The following is a 15,428-nucleotide window of genomic DNA, read 5'->3' on the forward strand; positions in this document are numbered from 1 at the left end:
ATCCCAAATTTATAAATTTCATCTCTCAATATTATCATCATAATTGGACTGGACTTGCTGAGTTGAGTATCTGTGTTATCTGCAGTTTAAAAGCACTTTTTGTTTTCTTTAGCCAATTTATTTTAACAAAACTACTTTTTGTGCCATGTTCTCTTCTTCTTCTTTTTTTGAAGAGTTTGAAAAAGGCAATGGAAAAAGGAAGCGTTTAAAATATTTCTCAACCTCTATTCTTTGAAATTAATGAGGAGAGTATGAAAGAGGGGAAGGAATGTAACCGGCGAGGAAAAACGTTTTAGAAGGGTACCCAAGCCTAATATAGGATATGCGAAACAGGTCATATGCTTGTTTGGGAATATTCATTCCAAGGACGTTTGATATTTTTCATTGATATTGTTTTCAATTAAACTGTTTGTCAGAATGTTTTGCTAACAAAGTAGGTATCAAACACAGCTTGAAAGAAAAAGAAAAGTTTGATTGAAGTCTACTTTAGTGTTATCCTATCCTAAGAGGGAAAGATTTTAGACTTTCTAATGATGGCGTGGGTACAAGAGGTTGTCATTGTCGCCCTCACTTAAATTGGATAATTAAATTTTATGTTGCATTTCCTTGTACCGGGTTTAGTATAGATATCCATAAGTTTGTCAGAAGTTAGAAGTTAGGATTGGGGAGTTACCCATAATTAATTTTCCATAAAATTCATCGTAAAGGTCTACACAATGATAAATTAAATGAAGTTACACTGTTGCGCTTTTTCTTTCCCGCCCCCTCTTAAAGCAAGATTGTGATTCCTTTTTCCCTTCTGCATGTAGGTTTTGTAATTTCACTCCAATTTAACTCTTTTTTTTTTTTTAAATGTCAAAGTCATTTTGGCCCAATTTTTGGGTCATCTATCTAGCCAACTCAAGTACCCAAACAAACAAAGAATACAAAAAGTGTATTGAATGTTGTTTAAGGCAAAGGCCGTTTCCACTAATGAAATGTAATGACTAACAAGTACCAGAACTATAAAAGGCACATGGAAGTAAGGAAGATGTCCAGAAACAAATGTTGAGATTCGAACTATCAACGGAGATTAAGGCTAAAAGCTTAACTTTGTGTTATTATAACAATTATGGGATACATTTTTTATAACAATTATGGGATGATACATTTTGTTACCATAAATACTATTAAAAACTATAATTTTTACTTTTCAATATATTTTTACTACCTTTCCATCCTTGTCAAATTAGAATAGTTTATTAAACTACTATAACCTAAGATTATAATAATTCATTTCTGGCTCCAAATACATCCTTTTTATTTTGTTTTTTTAGAACATTTAAAATAGACAAGTGGATGCATAATTGGTTTGATCAGGGAGCGAAAACAAGACATTTTTTACCAAAACCTTTTTAAAGTCATCTCTTGATTAGATAATAATCAAAATAATCTCTATGCTCTTCAATCAAAAAAGAAGTTATCAAGCCATCCTTGGATAAGCAAAATATTGAAAATAAAGTTATAATGAGTGAATCTATCGAGAAATCGATCGAATATAATGGTATGTTTGGGATGAATTGTCAAACAAAATATAGATAGTTTAAGAATGTGTTCAATTACAAAAGTTCAGATTCTTTTCGTTGCAACAAAGGGTTCCAGAGTTTCGGATCATTGCAATCAAACTTCTTGAACAATTCAAAGAGTAACGGATCGAAACAATAACGAGAGGGAAAGAACTTTGTGAACTCCCTCTTTTGTCCCTTTCTTTTCTATCATTGGAACTTGAATTGCTTCTCTCTCATTCATCCTATCTTTTACCATCATTCTCAAATTCTTAGTTCTTTCATGGAATCATTAATCTATTCTATAAATAATTTAAATCGATAAAATTAAAATTGAAATCTTTTGCTTTAACAAAAGCCTACTTAGAGGTTTTTCTTTAAAGCTAAAAAAATTAAAAATAAACTAAGTCTATTGTACTCAAAAGATGTGGCAAATTGCTAGTGAGAAAAGATGTAGACAAAGTAAGTCAATTATTTATTCCTACTAATTATTGAATTTCTTTTTCTTTTCAAAACTTGCTTTTATAGTTACTTTGTTTGTTAGATGTCAATAATTGCAATAATCTATCCTTATCTCATTATGAAATTCCAAAGTAGAGTCCAAAAGAGTCGAATCGAATGAAAATAAAAGCCACCAAGAATACAAAAAAAAAGTACATTTTTTGTAAAACAGATTTTTGTGTCAAATAAATAACAGAAGTTAATTAAATTATAAATAAATCAGAGAACAACCAAGATAATAATAATAAAACTCAAAATACTAAAAACAAAGATGGTATTTTAACAATATAAATATAATAAAATATACGAAAATATGAATTAAAGGTAAGATAATTTATAATTACAAACACTTTACATATAATATCATAATTTAAACAGAAAAAAGAAGAAGAAGAAGAAGAAGAAAAGTTTATACAAAATGATAAGGGGAAAGAAAAATTAAGTATGTGATGAGTTTTTAGGCTTCTTTACAATCAAAACAGGGCATTTCACACTCTTTGCACAATGGTTGCTCACACTCCCAATAAATGCCCTACAAAATTTTACAATTTAAAACATATTGTATTAGTGCTAATTAGCTTTTAATCACATTCAATATACTTTTAAACTTTGGAGGTAAAGAAGAAAGGGAAAGGGAATTTGATAGTGACCTTTTGATTGGACCATAGCCATGGCTACCCATAACCAAGATGTCAGCACCCAATTTCTCCACCATTTGACATATCACATCCCTTGCGTCTCCACTTTCTACTCTTGTCTCCACCTTCACCTGTTCTCATCACATTCATTCACAACCCCTTTTTCAATAACACTTCTTTAAATTCCTCAAAATATCACAATGTATTTATTATAAATTAAAAAAAAATAAATAAATCAGGGAAGAAAGACAAAGAAAAGAGAAGAGAAGAGACAGACATTGTTTAGATGCTTGCAAAGCCTCTTGGCCTTCTCCACCACGGCCTCTGCCACGTCATAACTATACCTATCCAACGTGGCCATTATATCCGCCGAAAACAAATACCCTACGTGTCAAATTAATAAAAAAAGTTAAATTACCAAAACAACCCTTAAATGACAAAAAAAATAAATTAATTATAAAAAAAAAAAAAAAAAAAAAAAAAAAAAAAAAGAACCTGGTAGTTCTTCTGTTGGATGCAAGGTTTGAAATTCGCCATCTAATAATTATTTGAAAAAAATTAACAATTTATTCTATGTAACCTTTAATTAGTTAATTATCTAATCCCAAAAATTTATAATAAATTCTACTTTTTTACAATGATTTAATTCTTATCATAAAAAGCATTTCATAACCCTTTTTAAAACTAATCCTGTCTTTGTTATCTATTTTAAGAAACTAAACCACATTTTGAAAACTAAGGAAAGCAACCCTTTTCAAAGCTTGCATTTGTTTTCAAAATTAGACTAAAAATGCATTATGGAAAGGAAAAGAAATAAGCTTAGATTTTTAAAAAATAAAAGCAAAAAAACAAAATTGTCGGTAGAAAGGTGTAATTCATTGTCTGAGAAACCGACCGACATGTATTTTTCTTTTGAAAACCGACACCCGTAATTAGTAAAGAGTAAGTTGATGAAGTATTATATGAAGTAAAAGAAAAGGAACCTGTGCCATCCATGGCGGTGTAAATGGGACGAGGTGGGCGAGCGTAGAGAAGGATGAGGGTATCTTTGGAATTTTCAAAGATTACATTCTTCAAACACCATGACAGAGCGTACAGGCTCTCCTCCCCTTCATCCACCGCCACAACGATCTTCCTCTCACGTTCCGACACTTCACCCATCTGATGGATCCTATCTCCGATCAACGGTTCCTAATTCTCAGCGTCGTAGGCTGTTTGTTTGGTAATCATAGCGTTCAAACCACCGCCCATATTTATAGCTCAGAAAATCAGATTATAATTTCTTTTTATTTTTTTAAAGCAAACATTAAAAGAGCAAAAAAAAAAAAAAAAAAAACCATTGGCGGTTTTCGGTTTTCGGGTTCCGGTTTTTAGGTGCGAAGACAGATAAGTCTGTGGGTCATTTTTCTTTTTCTTCTTTTTTCTTTTCTGAAAAATTATTTTTTTTAGAATTCTAAACATAAATTCTTTTATAGATATAATAAATTGATAAAATATTTACGAATCGAATAAATTTTTAGTCCATATTTTAAATATTTTTGTCCTTCCCTTTTCACGTTTTTATTCTCTTCTTTCTTTACGGTTTGTTTTTCGATAGTCAAATATAAATAATCGTATATTAAAAAATAGCCAAATTTAAACAATCGCGTATTAAATATATTACATATTATTAACAGTACGTTAATGAAATATTTTTAAAATTTTTCTCTTTTTAAAATTGTTGGTGTAAATATTTTATCGGTTTGTTATATTTTTCTTTAAAAAAACATTGTTTTAAAATATATTTTTCAGTTTTCAAAGTCATAATAAGTTTTAAAAAATGGATTAAAAGGAAATGGAGTATTTTTAAAATAAATAATTACAAGATATTTAAATTGGAAAAGAAAAAAAGAAGTTTAAGAGGAAGATATGGTATTTCAGAAATTTTAAATTAATTTTAAGAAAAAAGAGAGTGACTACAAAGATATATAGTCTAATAAATCTAAAAACTAAAAAGTCATATTTTTAAAATTAAAAAGCCAAACAAACACATTCTTTAAAGCTGGGGAAACTAAAACAGTAATATTTCATTTTTTTTTTTCTCTTTTTGTATTTTAGTATTATTTTGGTTTTTTATTTTCCTTTATATATATATATATATATATATATATATATATATATATATAAAAAGGGTTATGTATGAAAATGAAGAGATATTTAGATAATAATGTAATAAACATTGGAAGATAGGTTTGGGAATATAGAAGTGGAGCCCACTTTGATTTATATTCTTTTGCATCAAATTCAATTTTCAACCTTATCTATCTCTTTATCTCTATAAGCAAAATGGTTTATTTTTTATTTTGCCACGTGTCCACCCAATACCCCTCCCTTCATATTTACTATGTTAAAGAGGATCCTAAAATATTTTTACCTTTAGTCCGGGAGGTAAATTGATGAATTTTTATTTAAAAAATACACTAAACTATTGAATTTTTTTCTAGAAAAAGTTCAAAAATATTCTTATTTATTTAAAAATTTTATCAATTATTTTCATTGATTCAAATTTTATGTCAAATATATTATTGAAAATTTTTCATAAGTACTTTTGAATTATGTAGTTCGAACTTGTAGAAATGTGAGAGTATCGATAGAAATCTAAAGCTATGGTTTTAACTTTAAATTTTTTATTTTTGTTTTAGTTACTAAAAGATTTAGTGGAAAAATTAAATTAACGAGATTTTTTTTTATTTTCTTTAAGTTTAAGAGTATTTATGAATTTTTTTTTTTAAAGTTCATAGGTTTTTAAAGAAAATTTTAATGATTTTTATCCAAAATTAATGGGTAAGTGTATTTTTTTTAACAATTTTTGATATTTTTGAAACTTGAAAGTTTAAATATTTTTTACGCAAATTACAAAGTTTGTGAGTATTTTTTTTGTAATTTCACCTGTATATTATTAAGATAATTTGGTTGATTTAGGTTGTCTAATAGTCATTTCGCTTTTTTCATTTAAATCTATTACATTTTTATGTCTTATAATGATTTTCAATTTTATTGAACGCAATGGTTGAATTCTGAATTTAAAAAAACAAAAACAACTTTTTGAAAGGTTTTTTAGTTTTCAAAATTTGACTTGGTTTTTTCATCTTTCGGTTGATTCGAAGTAGAAATTATGTATACAGGCTTAATTTAAAAAAAATATACAAAATAATTACCAAACGGGACCTTGTATAGTTTCAAAAGGTTATAAATCTCTAAATTTTAAATTTTCAAACTACCTACCCATCATGTATTTGTTTCAACTAGATGAAGATATGTGGCAACCCTTATCTCAATTATGTTAATAGACAATTGCACTTTTTAGCATCATTTGTTAAATAATATTTAATAACAAAATTGTAACAAAGTTGTAGGAGATATGAATGAACTGATATCACATTTGAATATGAAAAAATTCCTAAGAACATGAAAGCAATGCTAGGAAAGGTTTTAAAGAATTGAAATTTACTACAGCACCCCATTCTTTTTCGTGGCTGAAATTATAGGAACTTCAAAGTTAAGTGTAGTTGACTCAAAACATTATTTGTTGGGTGATCGTCTAAAAATTTTTCTAGCATGCATGTAAATGAGAACAAAACATGTTGAAAAGATCCACAGTAATAAGCCTTTACGATAGGCAAAGATGACGTTGTCAGGTCATAGAGGAATGTTGAGACCATTAATTAGAACCATCAATTACCAACTCCATATTCTAAATCCTGGACATTGGACATCGCAAAATTAATAACTCTTAAGTCTAGAAAATTATTTTAAATGATACAACTTCTAAAAATAGTTATAAATATAATACACCATAATAATCTATTTGTGATAGACCGCAATAGATCAAGATAAATTATTATTTATGTCTATCTTGATCTATCGTAATTTATTGTAGATAGGCTGCTATATTTTGTAATAATTTGGTCTACTTTGTTATATTTAAAAATATAACATTTAACATTTTGTTTTTTAATAATTTTGTTTTACGAAATGTAAATAGTTTATAAACTTAAGATAAAATTGGTAATTGTTTAATACAAATACAAATTGTTAAATGAAATGACACACCTTGAGCAATTTTCTTTTCTAATCTTCTCTTATAGATTAATTTTATTTAATCATGAAGGTTAGAATTTCTTTAGCATTATTTATTTATTTATTTATTAGAAAAAGATAGTTTGTGTATATTTTATATCATAAAGTTTCAGAAGAAACCATAAAATTAATGGAGAATAATAAAAGGTGGGGATCTCTAACATTTTTGCCATAAACAAATCACTAAGTTAAGAATATGACACTAAACTTCTTCTAATTTAATATTATATACAAAGATTTTAAAATTATAAAGTAAGAGCCTTGAATTGTAGCTAATTTAAGAATATGCTCTAAGTTTTTTAAAATCACTTTTGCCCTACGGTTATTATTTATTTTTTTGTTGAAATATGTTTAATCCAAATCAATTTCAATCGAACATAGTCAAGGATATGACTGCGGATTCGTATATTAGTTGATTTTGAAACGATTAAATGTTTGAAATATTGTAGTTTAGGAACAATTACAATTATAACAATCAGATTCAAAATTTTAGTATATACAGTAACATTTAAAAGAATAATAAATATATCAAAATCTATCGACAATAGACTTCTCTCATAGATAAATTATCAGGGTCTGACTTCTCTCATAGATAAATTATCAGGGTCTATTAGCAATAGACTAAATCCTTGATGGTTTATCATTGGTAGACCAAAAGAGTTTATTAGTGTGATAGACTTTACTACATAATTTGCAATTTGTTTAAAATGTTGTTATACATTTGGTTGCTATCCTTAACATTACAATCCATAACATTTGTCGTGTCTTTAACTTGAATTGATTGTTATCTGTGATAAAAAGAGATGATCACTTTTTGTCATGAGATTTGAACAATTGATGTTAAAAGTGGTAATTAATGTACCATTCACTAACCAATGTCATATTTATTTTGTTTAATAAAAAGAAAAAGGAGATTGTGACATTAGTTTTATACTCTTTTCTAAACATAGGTTTGGTTTGTGTTAGATTTGGCCTACACTTAGCTCAAATCCACTCTTTATAAAATTCCCTTACTTATTACAAGTTATATTTTCACTCCAATCATAATCTTTTAAAGGATAATATTTGTATTAGAAGATACGACACATGTAGAAGATAATTCTTTTTTAACCAAAACAACATACAATTTCGAGGATATGACAAATTACCTTTTCTATTTTTAACTATTTGATCTTCAAGTCCCATCTAAACATCAAATGAAAGTTGATTAGGTTAAAGAATTGGACAATTAGAGAAGGAATGGAGAATCAAACCTCTAACTTTTAAGGAATTAGGTCATTCACATTTTCATTGAGCTAAGCTCACATTAACAAGATCAATATTACTTGTATGTAGTTAATTCAGATGTGAATCCTTGAGGTTTCAAAAGTGACACTTTAGTTCGAGGTTTAAAAAATATTTATATATATACACATGTTACAACCCAAATTTAAGGTATATATATAAATATATATAATTTAATTATCTTGAATTATAATTACCTTAAATTACTTAAAGTAAAGATTGGTTTATTTATGATTAAGTTATGATGAATGTTAAGTAATTTGAAAATTTGAAGTTTAGAGGATTGTTAATTCACTTCATTGTGGGCCTCATTAATTGGCCCATTAAATCTCCATATGGGCCTGTCTAGGGCTTCATTTCCCCAAGCTTCCAACTGTAATGGCGGCCACAGTTCTCTCCTCCATCTCCTCTATTCTTACCTACTTATTATGTTAATATCTACGTTTTCCAGATTCATTTTCTTTTTATTTGTATTATTCTAAATCTCCAGAACTGCTTAGCTGCTCTGGTTTTTGGGGATTTTAGGGGGCTCGATCTGGTGGGTTTACGGTTAAATTTTGCAGCTTTTCGAGGTCCTTTTCGGCTTCCATTTTGTCGGAAGTTACAAAATGTTTTTGGTCGATTGGTTCTATGGAGTTCTTGCATCTCTTGGGTTGTGGCAAAAGGAGGCCAAGATCCTTTTCTTAGGGCTTGACAATGCTGGCAAAACCACCTTGCTTCATATGTTGAAAGACGAGGTGCATTTCTTTATGATTCTTTTAGTTTAATTTCTTAATTCGTTTTGTTCAATCTGTGTACAAGATTGGAAATCGATGAAATGCATTCCATGGCGAGACAGCAATATAACAAACCTTAAATCTTGATTTATTGCTGTTTTTATATTATGTTTTAGTTCCGAATCATTACCCAAATGGATGGAATGTATGGAAATGCTTTCCGCGAGGGAAATAGATGTTTGGATTTAGAATTCAGAAAGCGTAAAATGGTTGCTTTTCGTTAATTTCTCGATTGTTTTTGAATCTGATTTGTTGCTTAGATTTAGTAAAAGGCTTATTGAAGAGTTCTTTTGGTTAACTTGTTATCATATTGCAGAGATTAGTTCAACATCAGCCGACCCAGCATCCAACTTCGGAAGAGTTGAGTATTGGTAAGATCAAGTTCAAGGCCTTTGACCTAGGAGGGCATCAGATTGCTCGACGAGTTTGGAAAGATTACTATGCTAAGGTATATTTTGTTCACCTCTTTATTTGATATTCCTAATTCTGGACGTGTTACATCCAAAGGCTTTCAAGGAAAGATCACATCTTTGCTTCCAAAGGCTAACTATGGTTTCAACACATTATGCTCCTCTAAATGTATTTTCTTACATTTTCAAAATGTTTTCTTGCCTTCACAATCCCAGACAAACTTTTTGTATTTTTCTGATTCATGGGAGGCAGAAACTACATGGTTATTCGCTGATAGCATATCTTCTCCTTGAAAAGGTCTGCTTATAGTTCATAACCGTACATTGTTTCATCATTCAATCAAATAAATTGCAAGTCATATTGACTGAATAAGATGTACCTCATTCACCAGATTTGAAATCTCATGTACTTCATTGCCGTTTTGCCTCCTTGAAATGTCTGATTATAGTTCATAACCATACAATGTTTCATCATTCAATCCATTAAATTGCAAGTCATATTGCCTTAATATGATGTACCTCATTTACCAGTTTTGAAATCTCATGTACTTGCATCTTTGGTCATGGAGTGATTGAAACGTTTGTTTCAAAATTTTAACTACGATGTCAATGTACATTGATTTCGCCTACCATCATCGTTATGTGAACTCTAAGCCATCTCTCATGTTCAAAATGTTTCCCTGCCTTCATAATCCCGGACTAACCTTCTTTTGTTTTTCTGATTCATGGGAGGCATAAATTATAATATGGCTATTCGCTGATAGCATATCTTCTAATTGAAAGTGTCTGCTTTTAGTACATAACCATACATTTTTTGCTTAGTTATTGGACTCACCATTTGTTAACTTTCAACCATCTAGCATTCTTCAAATTGTTCCTCCTGCCTTCATAATCCCAGAAAAACCTCTTTGTGTTTTTCTGATTCATGGGAGGCAGAAATTATATGGTTATTCGCTGATAGCATACCTTCTTCTTAGTAAGGGTCTGCTTTTAGTAAGTAATCGTACATTTCTCTTGTCATTGAAACTATTCTTGAACTATTAATTGTACCCACTGATTTTTTCCAAAGACATTTGCCATAGTTGAGGTACAACGTACTTAATGACAGCATTGCCTTCTCTGTGGAAAGGACTGAATTTTACTTGCATTTATCATACACCGTTTAGTCTTTCGCAGTTTTGTGAGCCTTGAACCATCTTAGTGCTTTCATAACATTATCCTGCCTTCATAATCCCAGACAAACTACTTTTGTGTTTTTCTGATTCATGGGAGGCAGAGATCACATGGTTATTCGCTGATAGTACATCTTCTACTCGAAAGGGTTTGCTTTTAGTACATAACCATACATTTTATTCATCAATGGAACCGTTCTTGGAAACTATTACTGTAAACTATATGCTGATATTTTGTTTGACATTTTCCATATCTAAGATCCCACGTTCTGAAATTTTGAGAGATTGAGAGTTCTATTTTAATTCTTTAACATTCTCGTGATTTTAAATAATGTTTTCCCTGCCTTCATAATCCCAGCCAAACCTTTTTTGTGTTTTTCTGATTCATGGGAGGCAGAAATTAACATGGTTATTCGCTGATAGCATATCTTCTCACTGAAAGGGTCTGCTTTTAGTATGTAACCGCAGATTTTTCTTGTCACTAAAAACATTCTTCAACTATAAACTATCCCTTCTGGTATCTTATATTTTATTTAACTTATTTGAGATCCCAAATTACTTGATTGTTGTAATGGCTTACTATGGTTTAACGTATATATTAAATTCATCTACCGTTTTGAAACTGTGGCTATAAGATGTGGTCTTTAACAAGTTTCAAATTCATCTGTTTTCAGCTGTTTATTTTCTACCATCTATGATCTTATATGCCATTAGCTGGTCTTGTCTAGCTTCATGCCGCTCCGATTTGTATCTGGTTTCGTCTAGGCCTAATGCTTTATCGTGTTTAAGTTTTTTACTAAAGTGTTGCCATTGTTGTATGAAGGTGGATGCAGTAGTTTATCTGGTTGACGCATATGACAAGGAAAGATTTACAGAGTCAAAAAAAGAGTTGGACGCTCTCCTCTCTGATGAAGCATTAGCGGACGTTCCATTTCTGATTCTGGGCAATAAGATTGATATTCCATATGCTGCATCAGAAGACGAGTTACGGTACAACTTGGGCCTAACAAACTTCACCACTGGTAAAGGCAAGGTAAACCTGGGAGACTCGAACGTTCGTCCTCTGGAGGTTTTCATGTGTAGCATTGTGAGGAAAATGGGTTATGGGGATGGTTTCAAATGGCTTTCTCAGTACATTAAATAGATTTTATTTTCTTTGTGCTGAGAAACAAATTATTTGTTCAACCTTTTACCTGTCATTCTGTTGGTATGAATCTATGAGGGTAAGATCTGTTTTTTACCTTTTTCATTTCCAATTGAAACTCCCACACCAAAATTTGATTATAAATGCTGTAGTGAACTGACTACTCTATTCTTCATTACTTCTCTCCATACACTTGTGATCTGTCGACAATTCTCTCTCTCTATCATCTGTGCAATTTTCCTTTATTTTGATTTAAAATCTTGCTAATTCAGAAATTGAACCATCTCAAATTGAACCATCTCAAATTGAACCATCCTCCTTTGAGAGATGGTGATATTTTATTCAGTATTATTATGTTCAGGATGATATTCTTCAAAATTTTGTATGAATTAATTTGAGCGAGATCTATTTTAGTTGATTGTTTGTCTTGATGTATACTTTAACTAGACATAAAGTAGTATTATTGACCTTGACATTCTTTAAGCCACTATCGTTTTAAAGTTCGATGGTTGTCTTGTAAATCTACAAAGCACTACTTTTCATACTTGTCATTTTAGTAGTGCTATTTTAAAAGTTGATGGTTGTCATTCCACGAGGTAATAATTTACTTATCTACTTGTATTATATATAAATATTCAAATATTAATCGATAAAATTGCTGTATTGGTTATTTATCTTTTTATTTCAGAGATTTACGATGAATATGGCAACCAATTCATCTTTTAGTTGTTTGGAGCAACACATTTTAAACATCAAGGGGATGTAGCTCAGATGGTAGAGCGCTCGCTTAGCATGCGAGAGGTACGGGGATCGATACCCCGCATCTCCAAGTTATGTTTTTTTTATTTTTTATTGAGGTAAATTATGTTATTTGTCTTGAAATTAGATGAAAGTTTTTACTTTTGTTCGAGGTAAAATGGGATGTAGCCCATATGGTAGAACGTGGGCTTAGCATGCGAGGAATATGGTTCAATACCCTACATCTTCAAAAACAATTCTTTTTTGTTATCACTTCACCATCATGACTGACCCAAATATAAGAAAAAACTATGTTATTTGCAACAAATTGAGATAAAATGTGAGTGGAGATTTTCATTACCGAAGGTGGGGATGTAGCTCAGATGGTAGAGCGCTCGCTTAGCATGCGAGAGGTACGGGGATCGATACCCCGCATCTCCATTTTTCTTTGTTTTTGTGGTCAACTTCGTTCTTCATCAGGACTGATCCAAAAATCAAAAGAAATATATATGATATATATATACAAAAGATAAATTATGTGGTCTGTGTCAAAATTTACATAGTCGGAGAAAAATGAATATTAATAAAAAGTAGAAAGGATTACATTGTGGCTCAAAGTTTGACGTTTCGATGAGGAAACTTTGGTCTTTATATGTAAGAACATGTTCGTTCCCATTCACTTCTTCCTTGTTCTTATCGACTCTTGAACCTCTGAGATCAAATCTTCTTTAGACTACAGAGAACAATCCAATGGATCTTGAAGGTAAAGTTTTGTACTCAGCACGACACAGCAGTAGAAACTTCATTCTAGGGAAATTGCACCATGCCTATTTAGTTTAACATACTTACACATGGACTAGATATGGCATTCCAATTTCCATCCTCTTCAGTTTGATTTCAGCCGAGGGCCACAGTCGGCGACTAGTTTCGATAGAGTTAATCACGTCAGAGCACGTTGAGATGGCTGAACTCCATTTCATTTCAACAGATATTCTCAACAATATGCCTTGAACCAGACTCGAAGCCTGTACGTACAACCTAATGATGAGGTAACTCCTCACACAATATTAACAGCTATCCACTCGCACTCTGCCCAGGTGCTTTCTTGACGCTCTTTTCTCTCATCCACTGTCTGACATTCTCAACTTCTTCCCATCTTCCTTCTTCTGCCAACATATTTGACAACAATACATAATTACCAGAGTTCCATGGTTCAAGACTGATGAGCTCTTTCACTGCCATTTCTGCAAGTTTCAAGTTGCCATGGGTTCGGCAAGCGCCAAGCAAAGCACCCCATAAAGTGGCATTTGGTTGCATTGGCATGCTTTTAATCAAGTTATGAGCCTCCTCCACACACCCACCACGTCCCAAAAGATCAACCATACAACCAAAATGTTCGAGTTTTGGCTGGATTTCGTAATCCTCGGCCATTGAAGAAAATAGCTCTCGACCCTTCTCTAACAGTCCCGAATGAACACAAGCAGTCAAGACAGCTACAAATGTTGCATCATTAGGCTTCACGTCTTCTTTTCGCATCTCCATAAAAAGGTCAATAGCAAACTCCCCCTTCCCATTTAAAGCAAAGCCCAAAATAATTGTATTCCAAGAGACAACGCTTTTGCAAGTCATTTTCTGAAATATGTTGTAAGCGCTTTCTATGTTCCCACATTTACAGTAAAAATCGATGAGCGAATTCCCAACCATCGTAGTACCTACCAAATTTCCCTTAGAACTTGTATAAGAATGGATTCTTTGTCCAACTTCAAGAGCTCCCAAACGAGAACATACAGGCAACATTGTGACCACAGTAACCTCATCTGGTTTAAACCCATGTTCTTCCATTTGTTGAAAGAGTTCCAAAGCTTCAACATCACGCCTATTTTGAGCTAAACAGGAAATAATAGTGTTCCAAGAAACAAGACTACGTTCACTCATTTGTCTAAAGAGACACAACCCAAAATCAACATTTCCCATCTTGCAAAACCCACGAATCATCAAGTTCCAAACAACCACGTCCCTGTGAGACATTTCATCAAACGCCTTCCATGCATCCTCCATCTTCTCACAACAAACATACAACTCAACAACCCCAATACGAATAGACCCAAAGCAGTAAAACCCACGATGCAAAACTTCAGAAATCACACATTGACCAAGACTATACTCACAGAGATTGGCACAGGATTTCAGCAACGGCGCAAAAGTGTACTGATCAGGAACAATCCGGTGATTCTTCATTAAGGAAAACAGGAGAAGGGATTGATGGAAGGGAGGGGAGAGGGAGTGGGCTTTGATGATTGAATTGAATAGAAAGATGTTAGGGTTGTGGGATTGGGAAAAGAGGCGATCGGCATAGCCAATGCGGTTGAAAGAGCCGCAAACGGAGATGAAATGGGCGAGGACTTGGTTGGATTGATGGAGACCATGGCGGAGGAAGTGGGCGTGAATTTGAGTGAGATGGGTTCGAGATTTGTGGCCGTGAAGAAGGCGGAGGATTCTCCGCTCGATCTCCATACAGTTCTTGCTCATGTTATTGAGGAGAGAAGAAGAAGCCGAAGAAGAAGAAGAAGAAGAAGTGAACGACAAAGAATGAAAATTGGCGGGGAGTGAAATTGTTTGAAATATATAGGATTTTGATATTAATCATTTGCGACATTTCACCGAGAAGGTTCAAACGCATAAAATCTCGATGTTAATTCTTTTCACAATTTGCAAGTCTTAACACATTTGATGATATGAAAAGTTTGGATTTCTTTTATTTAAATCTCAATGGGCTGAAATGAATCGAACTTTGGAAAAACTATTTCAATGAATTTTCATCCCATTTTAGTTAAAGGATTTTAAACCTTCATTGAATGACATTTGAGTTTAGTCCACTCTAATTTCATCTTATTTAAAGTTGAATGACATTTGAGTTTAGTTAAGTAGAAATGAATTATCAAGTCTAATTATTTCATGTTTGACCTATCAAGTTCAAAGATTTAGAGGCAATCGTTTGAAAATGTCATTTTCTTTTTCTATTCATGTACTCAAAAACAGATTGTTATATTGCTGTTTTGTTTTTTTCTTCCCACTGGTAAATGTTATTGATGTGACCCTTCT

At 31.6% G+C, this 15,428-nt stretch overlaps 3 protein-coding genes and 7 non-coding genes across 11 annotated transcripts; 8 read left to right on the plus strand and 2 right to left on the minus strand.

Moving 5' to 3' along the window:
• Positions 1–2,339: 2,339 nt before the first annotated feature.
• Positions 2,340–3,952, minus strand: LOC107991338 (universal stress protein A-like protein). 2 transcript variants are annotated; one of them, XM_051084671.1, is made up of 5 exons: positions 3,667–3,952; positions 3,179–3,220; positions 2,961–3,067; positions 2,696–2,814; positions 2,340–2,577 (listed from the first exon to the last, which is right to left on the minus strand). In XM_051084671.1, exons 1-5 carry the CDS (start codon positions 3,842–3,844, stop codon positions 2,484–2,486), a joined length of 540 nt encoding a protein of 179 aa, XP_050940628.1. In that variant the 5' UTR covers positions 3,845–3,952; the 3' UTR covers positions 2,340–2,483. The 2 variants fall into 2 exon arrangements, with proteins under 2 accessions (XP_050940628.1, XP_050940629.1); XM_051084672.1 differs by lacking the exon at positions 3,179–3,220 and having other exon boundaries at positions 3,667–3,949.
• Positions 3,953–8,454: 4,502 nt separating this feature from the next.
• LOC103494335 (GTP-binding protein SAR1A) lies at positions 8,455–11,763 on the plus strand. The gene is made up of 3 exons (XM_008455468.3): positions 8,455–8,823; positions 9,179–9,310; positions 11,268–11,763. Exons 1-3 carry the CDS (start codon positions 8,695–8,697, stop codon positions 11,586–11,588), a joined length of 582 nt encoding a protein of 193 aa, XP_008453690.1. The 5' UTR covers positions 8,455–8,694; the 3' UTR covers positions 11,589–11,763.
• On the plus strand, positions 9,482–9,599 carry LOC127149652 (small nucleolar RNA snoR83). Its single transcript, XR_007821353.1, has one exon. It is a non-coding gene; the product is annotated as a small nucleolar RNA snoR83 (small nucleolar RNA).
• LOC127149653 (small nucleolar RNA snoR83) lies at positions 9,964–10,085 on the plus strand. Its single transcript, XR_007821354.1, has one exon. It is a non-coding gene; the product is annotated as a small nucleolar RNA snoR83 (small nucleolar RNA).
• On the plus strand, positions 10,164–10,283 carry LOC127149649 (small nucleolar RNA snoR83). The gene has a single exon (XR_007821350.1). It is a non-coding gene; the product is annotated as a small nucleolar RNA snoR83 (small nucleolar RNA).
• LOC127149650 (small nucleolar RNA snoR83) lies at positions 10,503–10,622 on the plus strand. The gene has a single exon (XR_007821351.1). It is a non-coding gene; the product is annotated as a small nucleolar RNA snoR83 (small nucleolar RNA).
• LOC127149651 (small nucleolar RNA snoR83) lies at positions 10,796–10,916 on the plus strand. Its single transcript, XR_007821352.1, has one exon. It is a non-coding gene; the product is annotated as a small nucleolar RNA snoR83 (small nucleolar RNA).
• A 581-nt stretch (positions 11,764–12,344) lies between the features above and the next one.
• Positions 12,345–12,417, plus strand: TRNAA-AGC (transfer RNA alanine (anticodon AGC)). Its single transcript has one exon. It is a non-coding gene; the product is annotated as a tRNA-Ala (tRNA).
• A 277-nt stretch (positions 12,418–12,694) lies between these two features.
• TRNAA-AGC (transfer RNA alanine (anticodon AGC)) lies at positions 12,695–12,767 on the plus strand. Its single transcript has one exon. It is a non-coding gene; the product is annotated as a tRNA-Ala (tRNA).
• Positions 12,768–12,820: 53 nt separating this feature from the next.
• Positions 12,821–15,265, minus strand: LOC103494345 (pentatricopeptide repeat-containing protein At1g09190). Its single transcript, XM_008455478.3, has one exon. It carries the CDS (start codon positions 14,853–14,855, stop codon positions 13,401–13,403), a length of 1,455 nt encoding a protein of 484 aa, XP_008453700.2. The 5' UTR covers positions 14,856–15,265; the 3' UTR covers positions 12,821–13,400.
• Between the last annotated feature and the right edge of the window lie 163 nt (positions 15,266–15,428).

This window comes from Cucumis melo, chromosome 5 (genome assembly GCF_025177605.1).
Source record: "Cucumis melo cultivar AY chromosome 5, USDA_Cmelo_AY_1.0, whole genome shotgun sequence".
NCBI classification, from domain to species: Eukaryota; Viridiplantae; Streptophyta; class Magnoliopsida; order Cucurbitales; family Cucurbitaceae; genus Cucumis; species Cucumis melo.